The sequence below is a fragment of the Amphiura filiformis genome, chromosome 7, assembly GCF_039555335.1.
Source record: "Amphiura filiformis chromosome 7, Afil_fr2py, whole genome shotgun sequence".
In the NCBI taxonomy this organism is placed as follows: domain Eukaryota; kingdom Metazoa; phylum Echinodermata; class Ophiuroidea; order Amphilepidida; family Amphiuridae; genus Amphiura; species Amphiura filiformis.
In genome coordinates, this window is record NC_092634.1 from 22182746 (window position 1) to 22206947 (window position 24202).

Here is a 24202-nt window from a genome sequence, read left to right on the forward strand (position 1 = left end):
CTATTCGCTGATATACCAGATAATGTGCTATATACCGTTGATAGCGTTGTTTCTATTCGCTCATAAGCCAGATAATGTGTTATCTACCGTAGATGGCATTATATCTATTCGCTCATAAAATCATATCGATATCATATCATATCATATGCCAGTTAATGTGCTATCTACCGTAGATAACATTATATCTATTCGCTCATATGCCAGTTAATGTGCTATCTACCGTAGTTAGCGTTATTTCTATTCGCTCATATGCCAGTTAATGTGTGCTATTTACCGTATATAACATTATTTCTATTCGCTCATATGCCAGTTAATGTGCTATCTACCGTAGATAACATTATATCTAGTCGCTCATACGCCAGTTAATGTGCTATCTATCGTATATAACATTATTTCTATTCACTCATATGCCAGATAATGTGCTATCTACCGTAGATAGTATTGTATCTATTCGCTGATATGCCAGTTAATGTGCTATCATCCGTAGAGAGCATTATATCTATTCGCTCATATGCCAGTTAATGTGTTATCTACAGTAGATAGCATTATATCTATATATTTGCTCATATGCCAGTTAATGTGTTATCTACAGTAGATAGCATTATATCTATTCGCTCATAAGCTAAATAATGTCCCATCTACCGTAGATAGCATCATATCTATTCCCACATATGCCAGTTAATGTGATATCTACCGTAGATAGCATTATTTCTATTCGCCCATATGCCAGTTAATGTGCTATCTACCGTTGATAGCGTTATATCAGTTAATGTGCTATCTATCGTAGATAGCATTATATCTATTCGCTCATATGCCAGATGTGCTATCTACTGTAGATAGCATTATATCTATTCGCTCATATGCCAGTTAATGTGCTATCTACCGTAGATAGCATTATATCTATTCGCTCATCTGCCAGATAATGCACTATCTACCGTTGATAGCGTTATATCTATTCGATCATATGCCAGTTTATGTGCTATCTATCGTAGATAGCATTATATCTATTCGCTCATATGCCAGATGTGCTATCTACTGTAGATAGCATTATATCTATTCGCTGATATACCAGACAATGTGCTATCTACCGTTGATAGCGTTGTTTCTATTCGCTCATAAGCCAGATAATGTGTTATCTACCGTAGATAGCATTATATTTATTCGCTCATAAAATCATATCGATATCATATCATATCATATGCCAGTTAATGTGCTATCTACCGTAGATAGCATTATATCTATTCGCTCATATGCCAGATAATGTGCTATCTAACGTAGATAACATTATATCTATTCGCTCATATGCCAGTTAATGTGCTATCTACCGTAGATAGCATTATATTTATTCGCTCATATGCCAGTTAATGTGTGCTATCTACCGTAGATAGCATTATATCTATATATTCGCTCATAACCAGTCAATGTGCTATCTACCGTAGATAGCGTTATATCTATATATTTGCTCATATGCCAGTTAATGTGCTATCTATCGTAGATAGCATTATATCTATTCGCTCATATGCCAGATGTGCTATCTACTGTAGATAGCATTATATCTATTCGCTCATATGCCAGTTAATGTGCTATCTACCGTAGATAACATTATATCTATTCGCTCATCTGCCAGATAATGCGCTATCTACCGTAGATAGCATTCTATCTATTCGCTGATATACCAGATAATGTGCTATCTACCGTTGATAGCGTTGTTTCTATTCGCTCATAAGCCAGATAATGTGTTATCTACCGTAGATAGCATTATATCTATTCGCTCATAAAATCATATCGATATCATATCATATCATATGCCAGTTAATGTGCTATCTACCGTAGATAGCATTATATCTATTCGCTCATATGCCAGATAATGTGCTATCTAACGTAGATAACATTATATATATTCGCTCATATGCCAGTTAATGTGCTATCTACCGTAGATAGCATTATATTTATTCGCTCATATGCCAGTTAATGTGTGCTATCTACCGTAGATAGCATTATATCTATATATTCGCTCATAACCAGTCAATGTGCTATCTACCGTAGATAGCGTTATATCTATATATTTGCTCATATGCCAGTTAATGTGTGACCCGTTACAGCAAAAGGTACCCTAAGTCGGATGCTACATATGTCTGATTTTGCTAGTGCCAAATGCATTCTAAACCAATCATTAATCCTATTGTTGAAGAGGATATAAATAAGCTTGTACCTGCATATAGAACTGTTTGTTATTATACTGCTCCAGTCTTTATTTGCTATGGCTTATCCCTGTTCAAGTGGTGGGTTACAAAAGCATTGTATTGTATTTGTATAGGTATGTATTAGCCACCCACTAACAATGAGAGGACATTCTGATCCTCGTTGACTTGGAGATGATTTGAAATGACCGCCACTTCAGATTGTCATTATTGTTTGATATTTTCTGCCAACAATGTGGAAAAAGAGACACAAGTAGGAGCCGACATAAGGTACCTTTCGCTGTAACGGGTCACATATGTGACTCCTCGCCACAACTGAGCCCGGATGTCGCCAATCATCATTTTTGAGATATTCAACCAAAATATTCTGCTTGAAATTAGCTTTAAAATGATGTATATCATGTCTATAGTACTTGACATTTAAGTAGTGAAAAATCAATAAAACAGTCAATAAATCCTTTCTTTCCTATTGTTTATTGTTAAGTTCGATGGAGCATATCTCAATAGTGGCACTGGCGACATCCGGGCTCAGTTGTGGCGAGGAGTCACATATGTGCTATCTACCGTAGATAGCATTATCTCTATTCGCTCATACGCCAGATAATGTGCTATCTACCGTAGATAATATTATATCTATTCACTCATATGCCAGTTAATGTGATATCTACCGTAGATAGCGTTATATCTATTCGCTCATATGCCAGTTAATGTCCTATCTACTGTAGATAGCATTATATCTAGTCGCTCATACGCCAGTTAATGTGCTATCTACATACCGTAGATAACATTATATCTATTCACTCATATGCCAGTTAATGTGCTATCTACCGTAGATAGCATTATATCTATTAATAGCTCATTTCCAAGTGGATGTAATATCTACCGTAGATAGCATTATTTACATTGGCTCACGTACCAGTATGCTGTAAATCGAAGATATAGCATTAATCTTAATATTTCATAAATAAATATCCTGATGTAAAAAATGTCTTAGGTTCACAACGCTCTTAAGGAACACTTGCATCGTGATGATAGATGGTTAATGTGATTCAGAAATTGACGATTAAAGTAGCAATAAACATACAGGATGTGCAGTGAAATTTTACTCGTAATTACAAAATGTAGTCTAATTCAGATTCTTGACACAAAAACCAGCTTGTAGTTTATACGCTGACTAGAAGTAATTCGTTACTTTATGTTATTAGGGGAAACGTTACTATTTTTCAAATGTGACTTAAAAGCGATAAAAGCTTGTTCTACTGATAAAAATGCGAAACCTATATGTCCCATTAAAAAAATAAGGAATTGCGGCTCCAGAATTGAGTGCTTTAAGTTAATAATGCAGCCAAAGATCTGGAGCAAATTCTAATTGGAGCACTATGTGAATCGCCGAGCTCATGAACAATGACGCCATATATATTATATAAGTTTTAAAAAGTATATTTTATGTTACCTTTTTATTATAGAGATGTTTACATAAGATATACTTTTAAAAAATTAAATTGAAACTTCAGCAAAGTTAACGACCTTCTCTTACGGTCTTTCCTCGCGAATGTGTCTTTTATTTCATTTAGTTGTATACTAAAAAAAATGAAATGGAAAATAACTTCAAAGGACTGGAACAACAAATATATATCCTGTGTTTTCTTGTAAACATTAGTACACCCGAAACATAAAATTATGTACGAAGACGTAATTCCGAGCAGAGGTGGGGCCTGAGCCGTGAGGTGTAATTTATATTTGGGGATGCAATGTTTGCTAAGTATATAAGACAAGTGTGCTCCATTCATTACATCTATATAATTATGACCGATTGTTAATTTATCATGTTTGAACCATTTTGTGTAGTTGAAATTTCGCCTTCGAGCGCACTTAACATAACACTAACTCATCTGATTATATAATATAACCCTTAAGTGGTAGAAAACCCTGATCCAAATGTATTTGAACTTGAAACAGTCGACAATTATGTTGGCTTATTATTCTTTGCCAGTGGTAAATTATTTTCAAAAACAGTTGGTCTCTTTTTATCTTCTTAGTGTTATAAAATAAGATAGTATATTCAATAATTAAATACAAACCTAATATTTTCTAACATTGTTGTTCACTTATTACCTTGTTACTTTTTTAAGTAAAATATAGTATATACTATTAATAAAATATATATTAAATTATTTTCTAATCTTGCTGTTTCTATACTGCGACTGGTATAAAGCTGTATAAGTAAATGATAATGAAGTATTTTAAATTGAACATAGTGTCAACACACTGATGCGACTTCTAATTAGTGTCTTTGTTTCATCTCGGGATGACCGTGTTACTCTTTGTACGATTCAATGACGTCAAACATAAATACAGTTTGCTTTTGTCTCGGGGACACCCACATAGGGAGGGAAGCTAGTGTGTATAATTAATGATTATGGTGAAGCACTACAGCACAAATTATGAATAATTTATCATACGCACAAAGCGCATACAGAGCGAAGTAGATATATTGATCAAAGAGAAATAGTCATTCTTAATTTAGATCTATACAATGGATATTTTTCATATCGTGTATTATGTTTTTAAAATATTTGTAAAAATTTAATTCAAAATTTTCTTACTGACATGCAAAATCCACTATCTTTGTGATTGATTGGTTTCTTTTTTGCTTATCATTTGAAACTGAAATGAGCATAAAGTGTTATGGGTGATTTGATCTAGTAACACTTAAGATATATTAATTGTCAGGGCATGCAGACTTCATCTGTGAATAAAAAACACATGCTACCGCACTGAGGGAGAAGACCTGTTTTAAGATTGCTTTGCATGCTATTTATAAATCGCTGACATACCATTTATTTATTTCTTAGGTCTGTCGTTGCTGTAACACCACACAAATTTACTATGTCCCACCGGAACACCTCGGGAAATTTGTGTATATGGATCTCTATATACATGCCTTTGTATAAGATATATTAAAATTCGCATGGGAGATGGTTGTTTCTGCTCGCGTTGAAGCTCAAGAAAATCTCAACTTGTGTGTACGCCGAACATCATCATCATCAGTATCCTCCTCACACGCATCTTTCTACTTTTAAGTGCGACGCCATTTTAAAAATTCCACTTGCACTCAGTCTGGAATGTATATAACGTATGTATAGGATATTTGGAATATACTAAATCAAGACGGAATTATTAAAGATGGAAGAACCGCCAGCAGATTCGATAGGATTTGCCTTTGTGACGCCAGATTGGAAAGGGAAATTAAAAGGCGTCACATCGCATCTTGTTAATTTATATAACGCTGCCCAGGATTTTATTGTGCCAAAGTATTATCATGACAGATCGTACAGGTAAGTTATTAGTGAATATGATGGAATTTTCAATTTAAAGAAAAAAATATATGATGGATATTGCAGATGTGCGTGTGTGATTTCAAATAATTAATGTCACTAGAATGCGCTATTGCATGCAAGGTATAGTTTTGTTATGGAGTAGTAATTTGGATGTTGCTAATGTCAATTAATAACATCAATAAACAGCTGTGAACTAAATGACAGTTAATGCTATGATTTTAAAATAACATTATCTTATTTTCGAATTCATTAATTGCTAATAGAAAAACGTATATAACTGCACATGATACATGCAGTTGTGAATGCATAGACATGTTTACTCTACGACATTTGATTTTATAATGATCTTCTGACCTTTACTTAGCCACCATTATTTATCATCTGTATTTTATACGAGTATAGATTCTGTGGTAAACAAGACCGATACCGAAATGCTCATTTAAAAGAGATATCTGCAAAAACAATAGGATGTTATACATATGTAATCATTTGCCATTTTAATTAATAAATTATCGAACACATTCTTCATTATTTAAGTACCAGTTGCAGATTAAAAATATCAGTACTATATTGTAAATTTGAGAAATACCACCTGTATCTCACATTGACATTGAAATTGCTGTGTACAATGTAAAAATAACCACCTGCGAGATAAAAAAAAAGCCGGTAAAAACCGTCCTTAGCCATTACGCTAATCAAAAATAAAATAATAGAAAATTAAAGACAATACATCTGATGATATGTGGTTCACAAATTGGATTTGAAAGCTGATATGGCTAATAGTATATCCTAGCGTATTTCATGGGTATAACAACACTGGCCTTAGCACTAACTGCTATTCAAACCAGCATGGCGACTTTAAATGTCATGGTAATATTGCACAGCTAATGGTGTGTGAAGGGGCTGTGTTATAAATACGACTAGGATATACCTCGGTCATGCGTCATTCAATTAATAATATTGCTATGGTGATTTTATTCATTTTAGATAATTAAAGCACATGAATCGTTTATACATAAAAGATATATAAAATAATATTATTTTTTCGAATAATAAATTATTTCAGGGCATTAAATAAAAAATATTTAAAAAGGTAAATTGATCTACAAGTATTGAAATTACTATAAATGAATGAAAAAAATAAAAATAAATAAATAAATAAATAAATAAATAAATAAATAAATAAATAAATAAATAAATAAATAAATAAATAAATAAATAAATACATACATAAATAGATAAAACAAGTTTACTTCACAGGTGACTATCTTTGGAATTAAAAGTGTTCAACCCCATTACAGGTGAGCTAAGAAACAAATTCAAAGTATAGACAATAAATAAATAAATAAATAAATAAATAAATAAATAAATAAATAAATAAATAAATAATCGACAAAAAATAGATAAATATTTATAAGTAGATTTATATTAAAACAAAGGTAGTTTTTTTATTTGCTTTTTACGGCGTAATATTTTTGGTTATACATGGAAGCTAATGTGTAAATTATGTGCCAGATGTATTGATTAAAAAACAATGAATACAATTATCGCGGTAAAATATACAAATTGTCTATTTGTGGGTCAAGGTTTATAGTGGTATACAACCTAACGACACAGAATTATTGTCAATATAATTTGTTCACCGTTATATTGTGTTTTATAGTTGAATTGATTTCTTTTTTGAATGATTTTCGAAAGTTTTACAATATATAATCGTTAATTATATCAAATAAAAAACCCAGAAAACCTAATGTTTATGATAAGTTTATTTATCAGTTAGCCATGTTTGACGGAGGGGAACTGAGATAAAGAAATTAAGAAGAAAGCTTCAGAGCGAAAGCCAATAAGAGAGAAAATAATGTGTTAAACAAAAACATATGATCACCACTAAATAATTGGCCCAATCGTTGCATGCTATGCTATGACACAGCTGTCATCATAGAGCCTGGTAGTCGGGCTTTTCTTTCCAGTTGGCAATTAATGATGTCATATCACCATGTTATTTTGCCTCTTTTTCAAGCTTGTGACGTCACGCTAAGCAATTATGCTGGCAGACTCTTGTATTTTAGTATAGCTTCAACTTCAACTTGAAACCAACATTAGCATTTGATTTTCCATGCAAGTCCCTTTTTATTCACATTCTGCAACATCAAAATCAACAATATAATGGGCTATTCCATTTAAAATCCACACTACCCCTGTGGAAGATTTAGCTAAAGTCTTCCACAGAGGAGCATAAGTTTTGAATAGAATAGATAATTGGGTAACTTCCATTTGAAATACTCACTCCAGTTGTGGAAGATATAGGTAAAGCCATTTTACAAGGGGAGTATGGGTTTCAAAATGATTGACTCTGACCAATTACATTTGAAAACATACTCCCCTGTGGAATATATTTCCAAAATCTTCCACAGGGGTAGTGTGGATTTTAACTGGAATAGCCCAATGCAGGAGATGTTCGAGAGGGAGATATAGAGAGGCACGAAATTAACAACGACAATGTATATAATTCCAAATCAGGAACAAGAAAATTGCATTTATATTTGCATTCTTAAGTTGGAGTGGCATTAACTTCGTGTCAGATTTGGCAGATTTGTGAAAACTAAACTTTTTCACTCCTAACTGCCTGCAACTCATATGCAAAGTATTTTTATTTCTTTATATTTATATGTGTGTGTGTGTGGGGGGTGTATCGAGCATTATCATGATTATCATTATAATCAATTGATTATGCTAAATCATCATTGAAAGGTATAATTTGGCAAACGAAATAAGCTAAGAGAATTATTTGAAATGTTTAACGTTACTATTGGCGCGTATATTGAGGAGTTGTAGTTTGCTATCTACTGTAGATAGCACTGGTCAGATATCTATCCCAAATGTGAAAAAATCGTATTTTTTACAAATATATTTTGATGTCCATTCCAAACATGTGATATAGGCCCTATGTTGGAAATTAATTAACACATTGAGCATGAACACCCTTAACTACAATTATGTAATGAGATGAAGTGCATGAACATGACACCCTCAACAATAATGTACGAGTTATAAATCAGTGGCCGGTATAATGCACAAATCTACAATACATGTATGTAAACAAATCGAAAAAAAATTCTTCGTCTTAATTTGAATTTGTAGCAATGTATTATGTGATGTGATTAGTTGGAAGTACGTCGGATATATTGCTTTTCAGATATAACAAAATAAAGACAATAATTTCTTCTGTTGCATATTGTTTTGGAAACACTTCAACTGATAAATGCTACAATCATGTAAAAAACTGACAGTTGAATATGCCCGACTTCAGGTAGATTTTTCTTGATAAATGATACGGTATATAGCCTCCCAGCAAACACAAAACGTTTTCGACATTATTTGCAAAAGGTTATAAAAGGTTGTCAGAAAACGTTTAAATGTCGGGTTATATAAACGGTATGTAAAGGGTTTATTTAACGTTTTCATAACATTCCAAAATATTTTTTGATAACCTACTGCTAAATATTTTAACATAATATTATTTAAGTGTTGACAAATTATTTGGCAAAAAATGTTTGCAAAAATAGTTTACAATAACATTTTGAAAACATTAAAAAAATATTGTTGTAGTGTGTTTTCATACAAAACATTTTAAAACGTTTTATTAAAACGTTTTTACCTGAACCAAAACCCAAAATATAACATTTTTGTGTTTGCTGGCTATGACGGCAAGCAGTGAAATACATAGCAGTTTCACAAAATGCAAGAATTAGATTCAACCGAGATTTTATTTACAGCAACATCGAGCGCTATCTACCGTAGATAACATCATCTGAGCGGACATAAAGGTTAAGGATTTATCATGTTTAGGGTTGATAAAGTGCGGCAGTCCATGGACTTCCGGTGATTTGGCAATGCAATATTACCATGATTACAACGTGTACATGTGAACAGACTGTAACAATAACATTTTACAATTGCAATCCCGGGGGAGGCACTCCCTATCTGAAATGGCAGGGATGTGCCTCGGCCATGTTAAAAGTAGGGGGCATTCAGGTCAAATGTACAATTACAAAATATGAGGTCATTCAGTACACAACTAATGGGGTCATTCGGTATAAAAAAAAAAAAAAAGGATGGTCATTGGGGTAACAAAAAGTAAAATGGGAGTCATTGAGTACAGGATTGCCAAAAGAGTATCATTAATAGCCAAGATTATCACCTTGGAAATGTGAAAAATCTCATTATTCCTGGAGGAGAACACAAATACCACCTAAATTTGGGAATTAAAAGGGGTGTCTTTGGGTAGGCTATAGCAGGAAATAGAAAAAGGGGGTCACCGGTCATTGAGTACATGAATTTTTTTAAAGGGGGTCATTGGGTAATAGGTAGGACCATAACACAAAAAGGGGGTCATTGGGTACAAGCCGGTTTGAAAAAGGGGGTCTATCCCGAGGCACATGATGCATATCTGTCATGGAAGTGCCCCCCCCTGGGATTGCAATTTCGCTTCTCAGAAAAATAAAAGAGATCATGGTATAATGGTAACAATGTTATACAGTGGAATCAATATAACATCTTGGCTAACAGAAAAATTACCTTGGTTCCTTTACTAAATTTTAGTTCGGGCTCAAACGCTATGCTCAAACTAAATCGTCCATCCAGAAAACGAATTGGGCCACTTTTGACATTTTCGTGCATATCAATTGCGTATAAAACCATCTTTAGTGATAAGCAATTGCATTTTTGCTTTACAGAAAAAAAAATGAAAAAAGTTATGGGCGTAAATAAAATGGGATATGCTATTATTATCAGTAATATTTAGGCTAACAGAAAAACTTTACTTGGTGTCTTTCCTATAGTTCAAGTTCAAACGCTTTATGCCCGATTTGGCTTAATCGCTCGAGTTGGGCCACATTTTGCCAGTTTGTACCGCGTCAAATGATTATCGTCACAGATTTCAGAGCAAAGGGTTTTCAAAGGATTTGATGTCTATGAGCCTATTCATTTTTTTATTTTTTCAAAATGTACAGAAAATAGCAGATAAACTAATTTATTTTTAATATCATCATTACGGAACTTCACACATGTTTGGAATGGGCTAAAACATGAAATTGTCACTAATTGCCGGAACGTGCATATCATTATCATTACAGGTTCAAGTTAGAAAAACATATTATATACCGCTTTGAATTCTACACTCGCATTGCATAATTTTTGTTAAAGCCATAATGTACGATCTTATAATATGAAATCGGTTAATTTTTTTCAAACCTGATTTTTTTGCATAGGCCTATTTGTAATGTTACACATGTCCCAACTTGCACACAAATGGAATCGGCCAAATTTGTTGTCTTTGTAGGTCAACAGAGCAAAGTTCGACATATTGTCATAATTTAAAAATTATGATAATATGTCCTCCCATAGAACTGCATGTTAACCAGTGGGGTTTCTTTCACTTTACCTTGTTATTTCAGCTTTAAATGGACATCAACCCTTCCGGTTAGATTACTAATATTATTTCAACATTTTGAATATAGAATAACAAAATTAAAATTTAACGGAAATCGTACATCATGCTCAATCATTAGATATTGTAAAATTTGATAGGCCTAAATGTGTTAATTAATCAACATAATCCAACATGTTTGGATTGCACATCAAAATATAAAAAATACGAGTTCTTTCACACATTGGACCAGTGCTATCTACAGTAGATAGCAAACTACAGCTCTCAAGATACTCACGTCCACCAGAGTACTACAGATATAGTAGTAGGCCTAACACTAGGCTTTCAAGTGCGGAATTTCCGTAATAATCCGGCCCAGACCTTCAATCCCGAATACCCCTCCCCTCATGTATACGGCGTAGGCCTATATAAATTATTATAATGTAGCATAAATAGGCTAAAAAAAGTAGGCATAGTCTACTACACAAAAGGAGAATGGGAAAAATGGAAAGCCTACTGTGCTGTCTAGGCCTACCTAAGATAGCACATTGTCAGCAGAATCAACCTGTTTATTTTTAGGGACCGCGTTCACAAACACTTGTAAGGGGGGGCCTGATGCAAAAAAATTTTATCGCGAAAATTTTTCGGGGCCCCCCCTTTACAGACCTCGAAAATTTCAGGCCCCCCCTTTTTGACATGAAAATTATCGGTCAACCCCATAGAAAAGCATATAAACTCAATTTTCCCAGAAAAATTTGTGGCCATTTTTTTCAGGGCCCCCCTTAGGAGGGTCAAAATGTTTCATGGCAGTCCGTTTTGCATCAGCCCCCCCCCCTTACAAGTGTTTGTGAACGGTCCCTTAGCTCATTCATTTCAGGCCAAATGACTACCGCGGGTATACCGTACTACTACAATGCATAACCAAAATGACACGGATCTTGATTCGTGGGACTTTTGTTTTACTCTGTCTGTAGTTTATAATAGCTGTTTATTTTGGTAATCAAATTATTATTCCATATAGGGGCCTATTATTTTTGTTTAAGAAAATAATTCATGAAATCAGATGAAATTAACTTTATATTTACGTTATCTCTTACACTCGATGTTGACTTTTGCTTTGATATGACAACACACACAAAGTTATATGCAAGCAATAATTGTTATTGTGTGCAAGAGACTGGCAATTAAAGATCGCCATGTTATGATTTTTCGCCACCGTGGAATGTAAAATGGTCATAGATTAAAAGTAGCTTGCTGGCCTAAGATTTCCACGTTTGAGAGTTACAGGGCAGAGTATATTAGCGATAACATTTCTGAATCATGAGACTCGACTCGTAAGTGCAACAAGATTATAATAACAACACATTTTATGGATTATAGTTCCATTCTATTTATAGAGAGAGCAGAATTCGTCAGGCATGCACTATTTCATGTTTAGCTCATGAGCTGAACTAGAGTCATGACAGTACTGCATATTTAAATCAACTAGTACTACTATAGTAAGAATTCCAATTGAATGACGCAGCTTTTAACAGCTGCACTCGATCCAACCGCGATCGTATATTGCGTATTTTAAACTACAAGCGAGCATACGACCTTGGATACAATGATGCTATCCAATCACGAAAGTGCGTTGGCATGGTTGAATTCACTTCCGCGTTACTCACGCACAGTCGCACACGCTGGCGTACATCGCGCAGTGTCCGCAAAAATTCGTCACGCTATTGAAAGCTGCGTTCATTCAATTGGAATTCCCACTATAGTAATACTAATAGTACTATACATGCGGCAGGTGTAAAAGACAGAAAGCAGAAATGACAGAAACGACAGAAACAACAGAAATTCCAGGAAATGCAGAAATGAAGTTACTGAGTTTTCATTTCAGGAGTTCTAAAATTTTTGTAGTCATGTTGTGCAAAAGTTTTTTAATACTAAATAGATGTTTGTTTGTGAGTTTGGACGCAATATGTGTTGTGTTGAATGTGTTCCACCCCATAAGGTGCGGGTGCGCCACGCCTGAGTGGCCAGGGAAACAGTGTAGTTGTAGGCCACAATCTCAGAATCCCAGATGAGATCAACATGTCATGTTTTCATTTTGCATTATGTTATGTTTATCATGGTAAACACTACATGTGCTACCTCAATGATGAAAGTTAAACTTGTTATAGTAAACAATGGGGGTTTCCATTTGCATGCCATGACTCTGAAGAGAAAGGGCCAAGATATCCCATTAGGCCTACCTCCACTGGAAATGATCAAGCACGATGATTACAAAATAATAATAGGGACAAATAATAGTAATAATTATAATGCTCAAACATGTCAAAGGTGTAGCCTATGTTTTGTATTCTTGTTGTTTATTGTTTGGTGTTTAATTGATGAGGGAATCAGAAAAAAGAATTATTATTTCATATAACATATTTTTACACCTAGTTAAAATAGGCAATGCATTCTGGGATTCGATTTTACATATCTGCATTGCATAAGTTACAGGAAGCACCCTGGTGGTGGAGAGTCAAGGTTTCATCTCTCCCTGATTATCCTTCAGAATACTAATGGCTGATGTTAAACCTATGTTTAGGCCATAGGCAATTTGATTTTAATAGCTCTAGAGGGGTCACAAATTAGTAATTTATTATTTATTACAGCATTCAAAAAATAAAGTTTTGGCAACCATAAAATTTTAATTTAATTTAAAAATTACCCCAAAAAATACTAATTACAAATATCCCGATTATATATTACCTCAATGTATATATCACTTGAGATTTCGTTAAACAATACATGTTATGTACGAAACTCCTTGGTTTAATGAACTCGCACTTAAATTCCTCAACTTTTTGCAAATTCTGTCTTTTCTCATTTCTGTTGTTTCTGTCTTTTCTGTCATTTCTGCATTCTGTCTTTTACACCTGCCGCTATACATGTATACTTGTACTAGCCTATGTACCATCATGTACATGTCACAAAAAGGTCATAATATAAAAATGATAATAATAAAAGGCTATACAGTAGATGAACGTGTGGAGAATTTTTGTTTTACAAAACAAGCGGCTACGGCCCACGGGTACGGGACACCAGGTAACCTCCGTAACACTAACCCTAACCCTTACCTTAATCCTAACCCCCCAATTAGATGTCGATTGACAGGATAGCGGTCCGGGATAGCGGTCAACACCAATGGATAAGCACTTAGTACTTAAGTTACACTGTGTACATGTAACAACAATATGTCCCAGACCCAGGCAAACCTTAGTTAACACATTTGCTAGGCAGGGAAATTCGCCGAGACCGGGGCCCAAACACAATGCATATTTACATCGAAATTTGAATTTTTTTCGAGAACAGGCCGGTGAAGGAAACCTACATACCGTATTGTTTGTAATAAACGCCCGGGGGCGTTGCATTTTTCCCAAAAGGGGGGCGTTTATTGGAAGTGAATTGTCATTGAAAAAAGCTTGAAAATCGGGTTCAATTTCCCGATGGTGCTCCTATTAAAAGGAGGATTTACGACTATACATGATGGCGGCGCCCACTGAAAATGATATTTTTCGTAGAATTCAACAAAATTACACCTGTAAGTGCATGGAATTAGTGAAATTCTACCATAATTAGGTAATGAAATGGATGGGAGTTGAGTCATCACAGGTTTTGTCCATTCAATTTAGCGATCGTGACTGACATGACTGTTGCAAGTTTTAAGCTTACCTACGATATGCGATGGATGGCATGGAAATGTTTGCATTTTTGTCAATTTTTCACAGAAAAATTGGAGGGGGCGTTTATTAGAGGGGGAGCGTTTATTACAAACAATACGGTAAATATGTTTTCTATACTTCACTTGACCCATATGATTTTTTATGGTGATGAGCCAGGACTTCGCACATGGAATTTTAGAGGGATTTTGATAGCAGTTCCATTAAAAAAAAAAGCTGCTATCGCCATGAGACTAAGATCTAGAAACACCCCTAAATGCCATTTTGGGGAATTTTGCTAGCAGAATCTTTTTGATGAAAGTCAATCTTTAACAAGATGTAACTTTGTTACGGAAAGTGCTATGACAAAATTGTTTTCAGTTTTGGCTTTCTTTACTCAAGGGCTTTAATTTGATATGTAAAATGATGCAGTTTGATGGCAAATTTGAATTCACCTAGCATACCTAAACAATATTAAAGTTACCTGGCGTCCCGTAGCCACTTCTTGTTAGAACTGCTGTAGCTGTGGCAGTTCACCACTGTTCAGTCATTTCAGTACGAGAACAGCGCTCAATTCGGCGATCGCGGAATAGAGTGACATGATCCGACATTGGCAAATTTGGCGACATTCAATGTAATATTTTTATGCATAATTTTTGTTCAAAAAAGTCAGAATATCAGAATATACATATAACATATTATGTATTAATATGTAACTTTATTCATCCAGTACATGTAAGTTTTAAGTGTGTAAATTGATGTGCAAAGTTGCAGAATTACTTTGCAGCTCAAGCCCACAAAGCATCGTCATGACGTCATGCCATGGTCATGAATGCCCTTATATACATACGTACAATTGTGTAAATTGACCGCTTCACCCAGGGCTTGACCTTCCAAATTTACAGCATCTCGTTGGGCAATTTCTTTCAGAATAGTACTGTTTTTTATCCTTTTGCATCTGAAAGATGAGGCTATGTTTATCCACAAATCCATGCAAATGGTACATGTTAACATGTATCAGTTATTTGCGGACCTATTTTCAGATGGCGACTTGGTGAATTCCCCAAAGCCGACGAAAGTCAAGTGAATGGCGATGTTGCATGTTTCAAAATACAATTTCTTTTGTAAATTTCTTCCAAATTTACCTTCTACTTCCAAATTAGTGTCAACTTCATTGATGAAGGCTCAGACACAGAGTGTGTGCGTGACATGCTATTTTGTCCAACTTGTTTAGGGCTTCCTTAAAAGCTGCTGGTGATGGTGCTTTGATGACTGCTTTGGGTAGAAGATTCCATTCCCGGATAGGGCAGGGAAATAAGCTGGTTCTATGATAATCAGTATATATATGGGAGTGTGGTATGTGAGTTTGTTTTTGGAGTGTGTTGGTGTGGTGAGGTTATTGGATGTGATAAACTGACCGGGGTCAACAGCGTGATTGTGATGCAATTTATAAAACATTGAAAGTCTTGCATTCTGTCTTCTTTGTGACAGAGTATGCAACGAATGAGTTTTGAGCATTCCAGTTACGCTGTCGGTGCGACCAGGGGTAGCGCTAGTTTTAAATTTTCTGCAAGTTCAGGGGTCCCTGCAGACCCCCCAGTTTTTCAATCTAGCGCTATTGCAGACATACTAAATGCTGCATTTGTTTGGGGTCCCTCACGGACACTGGAGTGTTTAGTTCTAGCGCTACCCCTGGGTGCGACAATATTTGTGTAATTATGTGAATTTTGCTGCATGGCGCTGGACCATCTCAAGCTTTTTGTTGAGGTGATCAGTATGAGGGTTCCAGACCAAGCAACTATACTTTAAACAGTGGACAAGCGACTTGAAGGCTTGGGCTTTGACTTTGACTTTGCGGTTTTTGACATTCAAATTGCGACAAAGGAAATTCAGAGTGTTATTTGCCTTAGTCACCACGTAATCAACATACAGCGAAGATCATGAGATACACAGTGTTGGAATTAAGCATTTTTTTATGCATAGCAAAATTTGCTTTCGGTACTTTTCTCTGGGTACATTCACATACAGTACTTCAGTGTGTAGTCTACAATGTATGTCATAAAAATGCTACTCAACTCCAAAATTGTGTAGCAAATTGATAAAATAGCATTTTGCTATGCGATAGTCGATACAGGCTATTTCCAACGCTGGAGATACAGTAAAGGCCAAGATATTTCATGTGATCAACATGTTCTAATTGATGACCATGCATGGTGTAATTGTTCATGGTAAGATTCTTTAATACCGGAAATGGTGATGACTTGACACTTGTCTGGATGGCACTGCATTTTCCACTTATTTTCCCAATTCGCTAGCTTATTTAGTCCTATGCTGCAGAAGAATTCCTCAATTAGTCAATAGATATTTTTGACCCGGTGAGATTCTATATCAAAAGTAAATTTTGTTAAATTGCACAATTGCCTTTGTTACATGTGTCTCAATGATTTTGAGAACCTCGTCGTATTGGGCGATATGAAATCGGCTGATTGGGCGACATATTGCTGAATCGAGCGACATCACCAAACCAAGCGTCATTGCCCAATTGAGCGCTTATCCCAAACTGAGTTCCAATAATTGAAACTACCGGCTCCAACCGGGAGTACCAAAAAGTGCTGTGTATGTGACGCCATGGTTTAGTGTGCTGTACTGTACTATATAGCCATCGGAATGAAGAAATCTTTGCTCAACTAATGATTGCAAAAAATAAATTAGGTCTTATTGGGAAAAATTTAAACAGTGAACAGAGTGCCCATCTCTCTTTCATTGGTGATTGGACCAGACTCCTCCATGTAATTTTGCTGCAGGTGGATCGTACAGCTCCTCCATAGGAAGTCTGTTACCTTCCCAGCATTAAAGAATGCCGGTACCCATTATACACCTGGGTGGAGAGGAGTAATCGAGATTACTCAAGGGCACAACACGATGGCGTCGCCGGGGCTTCTTCTTCTTCTTCGTTAATACTGCTTAACTTCCCTTGACGAGATAACACAAGCAGGGGTGTGGTGTGCGCAGTATAACTTGGTCCTTCAGTTGACTGTCCTGCACTCGCTTGAGATAGTCAATGGTGGCGTTTTAAAGTGGTCTGGGTTGGATAAAGATGTAATGGTGTCTGGGAGATTATTCCAATCCCTTATTGTTCTGTTAATAAATGAGTAACGGTGGTAGTCAATTCTTGCGTGCTGTTCGATGTAGTTATTTGATCCTGATCTGCGGGTACGCCGTTGGGCTGGCGTCAGGTAGTTTTGTACCGGTATAGCGAGGTGCCCCCCTATGGCTTTGTGTAGTATGCCAATTCTATTCACTTTTCTTCTTGTTGATAAATTGTCCCATTTCAGCTCCTGTATGAGTCCTTGAACACTTGTCTTCCAATCATAATTTTTGTTGACCATTCTGGCAGCCCTTCGTTGGACTTTACCTACTTTTTTAGTAAGGTCTTGGGTGTATAGGTCACACTCAGCCGAGCAATACTCGACTGTGGGGCGTACCAGGGTCATATAGGCTGAAGACTTGATATCCTTGGTGCAGGATCCCAAATTACGCCGGACAAAACCTAAGGTTTTGTTTGCTGTTGATGTGATTCTATTTATGTGTGTGTTCCATTTGAGATCATCCTGGATATCCACCCCAAGATAAGTATGAGTTCTTGTTTCCTGGAGTGTGATATTACCCAATCTGTATTTGGTAATTAGCGGTGATCTAGAAGCTGGAATCCGGAGGACAAATTACTTCTCAGCATTCAACTTCATTTGCCAGCGCTTTTCCCACAAGGACAGAGACTCAAGGTCTTTTTGGAGCGTTTCAGCATCCTGGGCAGATGAAATATTATTATAAGTGACGCAATCATCTGCAAATAATCTCACACTTGAATGGAGATTATCAGGAAGATCGTTTATGTATGTTAAAAATAATAAAGGGCCTAAAACTCTTCCTTGGGGAACTCCGGATTCCACACTAGACCATTGGGAATGTTCACCACCTACCACCACACGCTGTTTCCTCCCTTTCAGGAAGGCTTAAACCATCAACCTTCTGAGTCGGAACCCGTTCCGATCTGCCACTTTGCTCCCATGTGTTCAACTGTTTCTGTACTGTTACTTAGCCAAACATGGCAAATTGAAATTCATGTTTTTTCAGAGAAGTATTATTGGACCTGAACGGGTTCAGCCAAACTATCAATTTTGTGATTAGAGATTGGCAGATTAGATTAGAGACGGCCAACACAAAAAACAAGGAAACAATCAGAATTTGACTTGTTAATTGATTGTATGCATATTATTTTATGTTTTAATTGTAGACATGTTCTGTTTACTGATTATGATTAGTTGAGTTAAAGTTGATCAAGCTGATGTACCATATCAACATGACAACATCTGGTATCCCTGACACTATAAACATTGTAACATTGATAAGAAATGATATCACACAAGTAAACACACGTGTGTACAGTACCTTTACCAAAGAGAGGATGTATGTGTATAAGTGTGTGTATAAGTATAAAAGTGTGTCTGTCCCGGTATTCAAAGCGAGGACAATTAGTGTATTTCACGCATTCAAAGTGAGGACATTTTTCACAGCGAGGACATCTCTGAATATACAAAGAGAGGAAATCACCCATACCACCCCTATTCCCCCACAGACAGAGTGTCATCCAGTGCACCTACATGTATTCACAAAGCAAGAACCAAAAAAATGTCCTCACTTTGAATGTGGGAAACTATATCTTGTCCTCACTTTGAATGATTTGGCGAACGCATATGTGTACCTTTGCTGGGATCTGTGGCATGAATTTAACCAATTCTGTTTTCATTTTTTGTTTGTTAGACATGTTGAGTTAAAGTTGATCAAGCTGATACCCAATGTCAATATGACAACATCTGGCATTACTGTATAAATACTGATATCACAATGTACTCAACACATGTAACCTTCGCTGGGATCTGTTGCATGAATATCACTAAATTCACTATGGACCCCAATGACCTCATCCCAATGGCATAGTTCAATAACCTCAATTAAACAATCATAGTGCAAAATTTGACCTCAAGTTGCAGAGTATGAGTTTTTGTACCCAAATCTTTAAAGGTCATTCAATGAATGTGTAAATGTATTGGGGTTAAAGAACTGTGGCCTGACAGATGAGCATGTTGTGGATCCTAGTGTATAGTGTCCATTCAGTTCAGGCCCCAACTGAAAAATACTATGACCATGACCATGAATATGTAAAAGTTGAAAATTTTGTGTTATATTTATTTTAGTTCTTTTCAAGTTCCAGGTAGCTGCCACAAAAATAACTAATGTATTCGTTCCAATAAGCGCCCGTGCCCCAATAAGCGCCCACCCAGGAAATTTCCAATTTGCTAAAGGGTACCATCAATGTTGAAGTGACAGATAGACGTCGATACGGCGAAATAGCTGGAGTGTCCTGTGTAGACTTGCAATACATTTTCTACATCAGAAAAGCTATTAGAATGTCTCAGGACCCTTTGATAACATGTACGTAAATTCGTCTATAATCAACACCACTTACGAAAATTAGGTAAACCAGGTAAAAAATAAGCGCCCTACCCAAAATGACTTTGATAAGCGCCCTGGGCGCTTATTGGAATGATTACAGTATGTGAAAATATTTGTAGATGAATAAATTATGCGTATCACTTGCAATTGTTGGGAGTGAAATTGTACAAAATAATGCATCTGTACTGAGACGTTGATTGTTGATGCATCAAATGGAGTGTATTAGATGCGTGCATCAACGTCTCTGTACTAGTGCATTATTGTGTTCAATTTCTCGAGCAACAAGTGATATGCATTTACTTATAAAAGCACAACGCGGAGTGCGTTTTCTATGCAATGATACAACATGTATCTATGTAACATTTATGCACACCTCATATTTTACTAACGTTGCTCTGATTGGTTCCCACTATCTATGAGTGTATGAAATATTTTGTGTACAGGACCCGGGTACTATTGTTTGGTTCTCATCTGGATTCTGGATTCTGGAGGATTGTCATGAATTGAGGGTGGGAGGTGTTTTGGGGGATTGGGGGAATGCAAATTGGTATTGCTAGCATTGCTAATCCATCCTTTTTCAATGCAGTCTTGTAAGATGGCAAGGTGCTTTTTTATGGTACTGTGGGGTAGAAAGTGATTTGTGTTGCTTAATTAACTTTCATAACAAATTATTGGAGGTTTAAAATCACAAGTTATAGGCCTACATGTACTTGAAAATGAAAATAAAAAATAAGGACCAACTTCAGAAAACAATGCGAGCAGGGACAAGAACCAAAAGAGAAAAACACTACTCCAATTTTGTATGGCCTTGACTACATTGTATGAGATGCTTATTTTACATGATAAAGTTCTTTGTAAATGTTACATAGATTTATTTTATCATAATTTTTGGTTCTTTAACATTATTATTACTATTTATTTTGATACTGGTAGTACTTTTTAATTCCAAACATAAAGCAGTTCATCACGGAGCCCTTATTACAAATGGCCTCCTCTCTGATGCCAAAGATCCCACTTACAAATTCATATTCAGATGTCGCTTGATTTTCCAATATATACGAAACAAATGTAATGTGAATTTTCTGAAAAACAATTTTTTTTTTTTTTAGAAAATGAAGGTGTGTTTTTTGGCTTCCAAAATGGCATTTTCCTCCTGTGCTTTAATAAACATATGCCCCTTTTTATTGTGCATTCTGACAACTTTGGAATTTATCCATCCTTGCTACACATTTAAAAATAGTCACCTGGTTCTTGATTTGTTTTGATTTCTTTTATCTGTCCCTGTTCAAACAAACTGCCCTGTTTACCTGTTAATCTACGTGTACATGTGTAGGCAACAAACAGTTAATCATTCTCACTATAGATTATTCAGCCAGTTATTGTAGTTTCAGATATTATGTTGTTTCGGTTGAATGCATTGGTGATTTTGATGATATGTCCATAATTATTTTTATTATGATGCAGAATGTCAGCAATTTTATCTGATTTTTGCTTTTTCAAATAATGACATTTGTCCAATGCACCATTTATATTGCTTCACTGTGCAGTGATTTGAAAACTCAGGGAGTTCATAAAATAATTGACTACTGCACCAATAAGTTCAGTATATGGTACATGTATTCATCAGACAACACAATAGCTTGTGATTCTATGTGGATTATATGCAATTTTGTGCAAATTTTGATTTAATTTTGCTTGTGACATACACTTTGAAAGATGGAACAGGAATGCGATTTAAGGTGATACTACATTATATGTGAGATTTATGGATATGATTATGTATGAGTGACCATGTGGTGGCGACCATATGTATGGTCTATAGCTTCATTTAGGCAGATAATGTAAGTTGTCATCACATGTGGTCTTCTTGACTGAACAATCATCCAACATTCATCGAGCAATGCCAAATTAAACAGGCAAAAATTTGTGAAATTGATGTGTTTATACAGAGGAAATGATGGGCCACAAAATTTGCGCACACTGTTGGTTTTAAGTCTGTACTGTGAGAAGAAGTATATTTAGCGAAAATTGACTGCAAGAACGTGGAAGAAAGGGGAACAGCCCATCAGTCTAAAGGGTCATTAGTCTGACAAGGGTTAAATTTAAGGTTTAGGACATTTTATGTTAGGATTAGGGATGAGGTACATTGCCAGGGCTAGCAATAGCATTAGGGATCAGGAGAGTGTTAGGAATAGGGTTAGGTTAAGGTTATAGGGTAAGTGTTCGAATTAAAATTGGGGTAAGTGTCCCAGGGTAAGTGTTAGGATTAGAGTTATAACTAATATTATGTTAGGCTTATGTTATGGATTATGATTTATAAAAGGCCTAGGTTATAGGTTAGGGTTAGGGTGTTGGTAAGGGTTAGGGTTTATGTAAGTTACTAGGTTTTCGGATAAATGACCCTTGACTATTGATCTGTACCTTGTCCGTTGGAGGCACCATTACCTACTTTGTATTGATCTGTAACCAAAGAAGAGGCCCTTGGTCATTTTTGCAAGTGGCTATTAGGGAGATATATAGGGAACAAAATCCAAATACATTGATGAAAGCTTATAACTTTGCAGCAACTTGAGAACCAATATGCTAGGTAATTAATACAATATTATAATTAGTTTACTGCTCATTGATGATGAATATGATATCATAAATGCGATCCGCACAATTCGTATTATGAAATTAGGATGAAGTCGGCATTGTACAATCATGTCATCATTCACGAATAATGAAAATTTCCATCATTAGGCCTGTTCGTAGCATGATTGTCTCATAATTGCCGATGAAAATTACCTGTGTGTACATATTTTGTTATATCATCACTACCATTGTGTCACATTTGCAGTGCCACATATTCTACATATACATAGAAATGTTATTGGTCATGGTTCATACAGTTTTAAATATGTGCACAGTTGTTGCAAATTGCTGTCATTTTTGTAATTGGTTTCAAATGGACTTTTACCAGTTTTGTGAACACATGCCAATTTGCACTCCCTTTTTATAAGCTTCAATCATGCTGGATGGCCGATGGGAATATTTCTTGCTACAAAATTTACAAAGTATAGATCATTTCAGAAAGAATGAATTTGCTCATGATATGTGTTGTCTATTTTGCTCGCAGGTCTGTTCAAATGCGGTTATACACATTGACCAAGCGCCAGTTCGTGCTTGTGTTTATTTGCTTCTTTGCTGCCTTTGTTCTCACAGTACTCATAGGAATAGCGGGTAAGTACATGTAGATTAACTCAAAATTGAGTCAATGTTAGATTGGATATCCATAACATTTGAATAATGCTGGTTTCATACATTTATAGTAGGAATTCTAATTGAATGAACGCATCTTTCAATAGCTTTCAATTCCTACTATAGTGTCATACCGCTTAATTACTGCTTTGCAGCAAATGCTTTGTGATAATGCTGCTTGACAATTAATGCAAGTTGCAGTCACCAAACGGTACTCTGCTCAGCAGCAGAGGCTTGACTCTAAAACCAGTGTTGCTGCTCTGTTCTCATTGGCCAAAATAGCGTGCAATGCCATATGTCATGATGAGCGGCACCGCTCCCGAGTTGACTTGAAGTCAAAGTCAACTCCTTGATATTTACCATCTTGAGCAAAGTGGCAGAGTGATCAATTTATCGGCAAGGCGCTGCAAGGCGTTCGGTCACCGTTACGTATTTCTAGTAGGACTGTGCAGTGGCACAAATATCACCATTGTGTGGCAAGTGGCATAACACTATAATTTTGTTCATCTTCAGTTTGGTAGTGTTGTATGTGTGTATTTCGCTCTTGTCAATCATGGAGAGGACAATAGTGTACCTCCATCCTCCAACAAAGTTGGACTGTTTGTGATAATGTGTGTAATGGGTTAGTGCTTAAGCACTACACCGATACATGTACATCTGCAAATCGTCATTGGGCAGGAAAATCTGCTATGTGTCATTGGCCCCTGAACATGTTTAATTTAAAGCACTTTTGTTTTAAACATGTTCAGGGGCATCAATTATATAGGTTTTTCCTGCCCAACG

At 35.8% G+C, this 24202-nt stretch overlaps 1 protein-coding gene across 2 annotated transcripts in view; it reads left to right on the forward strand.

Annotated features, from left to right (window-relative positions):
• Positions 1 to 4895: 4895 nt before the first annotated feature.
• The window catches only part of LOC140156878 (transmembrane protein 181-like), a 73745-nt gene continuing 54438 nt past the window's right edge, over positions 4896 to 24202 (forward strand). The window contains exons 1-2 of one of the 2 annotated variants that reach the window (XM_072179890.1): positions 4896 to 5539; positions 23298 to 23401. In XM_072179890.1, the coding sequence (XP_072035991.1) occupies positions 5388 to 5539; positions 23298 to 23401 (256 nt within the window). In that variant the 5' untranslated portion in view covers positions 4896 to 5387. Of the gene's footprint in view, positions 5540 to 12145; positions 12305 to 23297; positions 23402 to 24202 lie in introns of those variants that run through there. The other variant, XM_072179891.1, reaches the window with a different exon arrangement.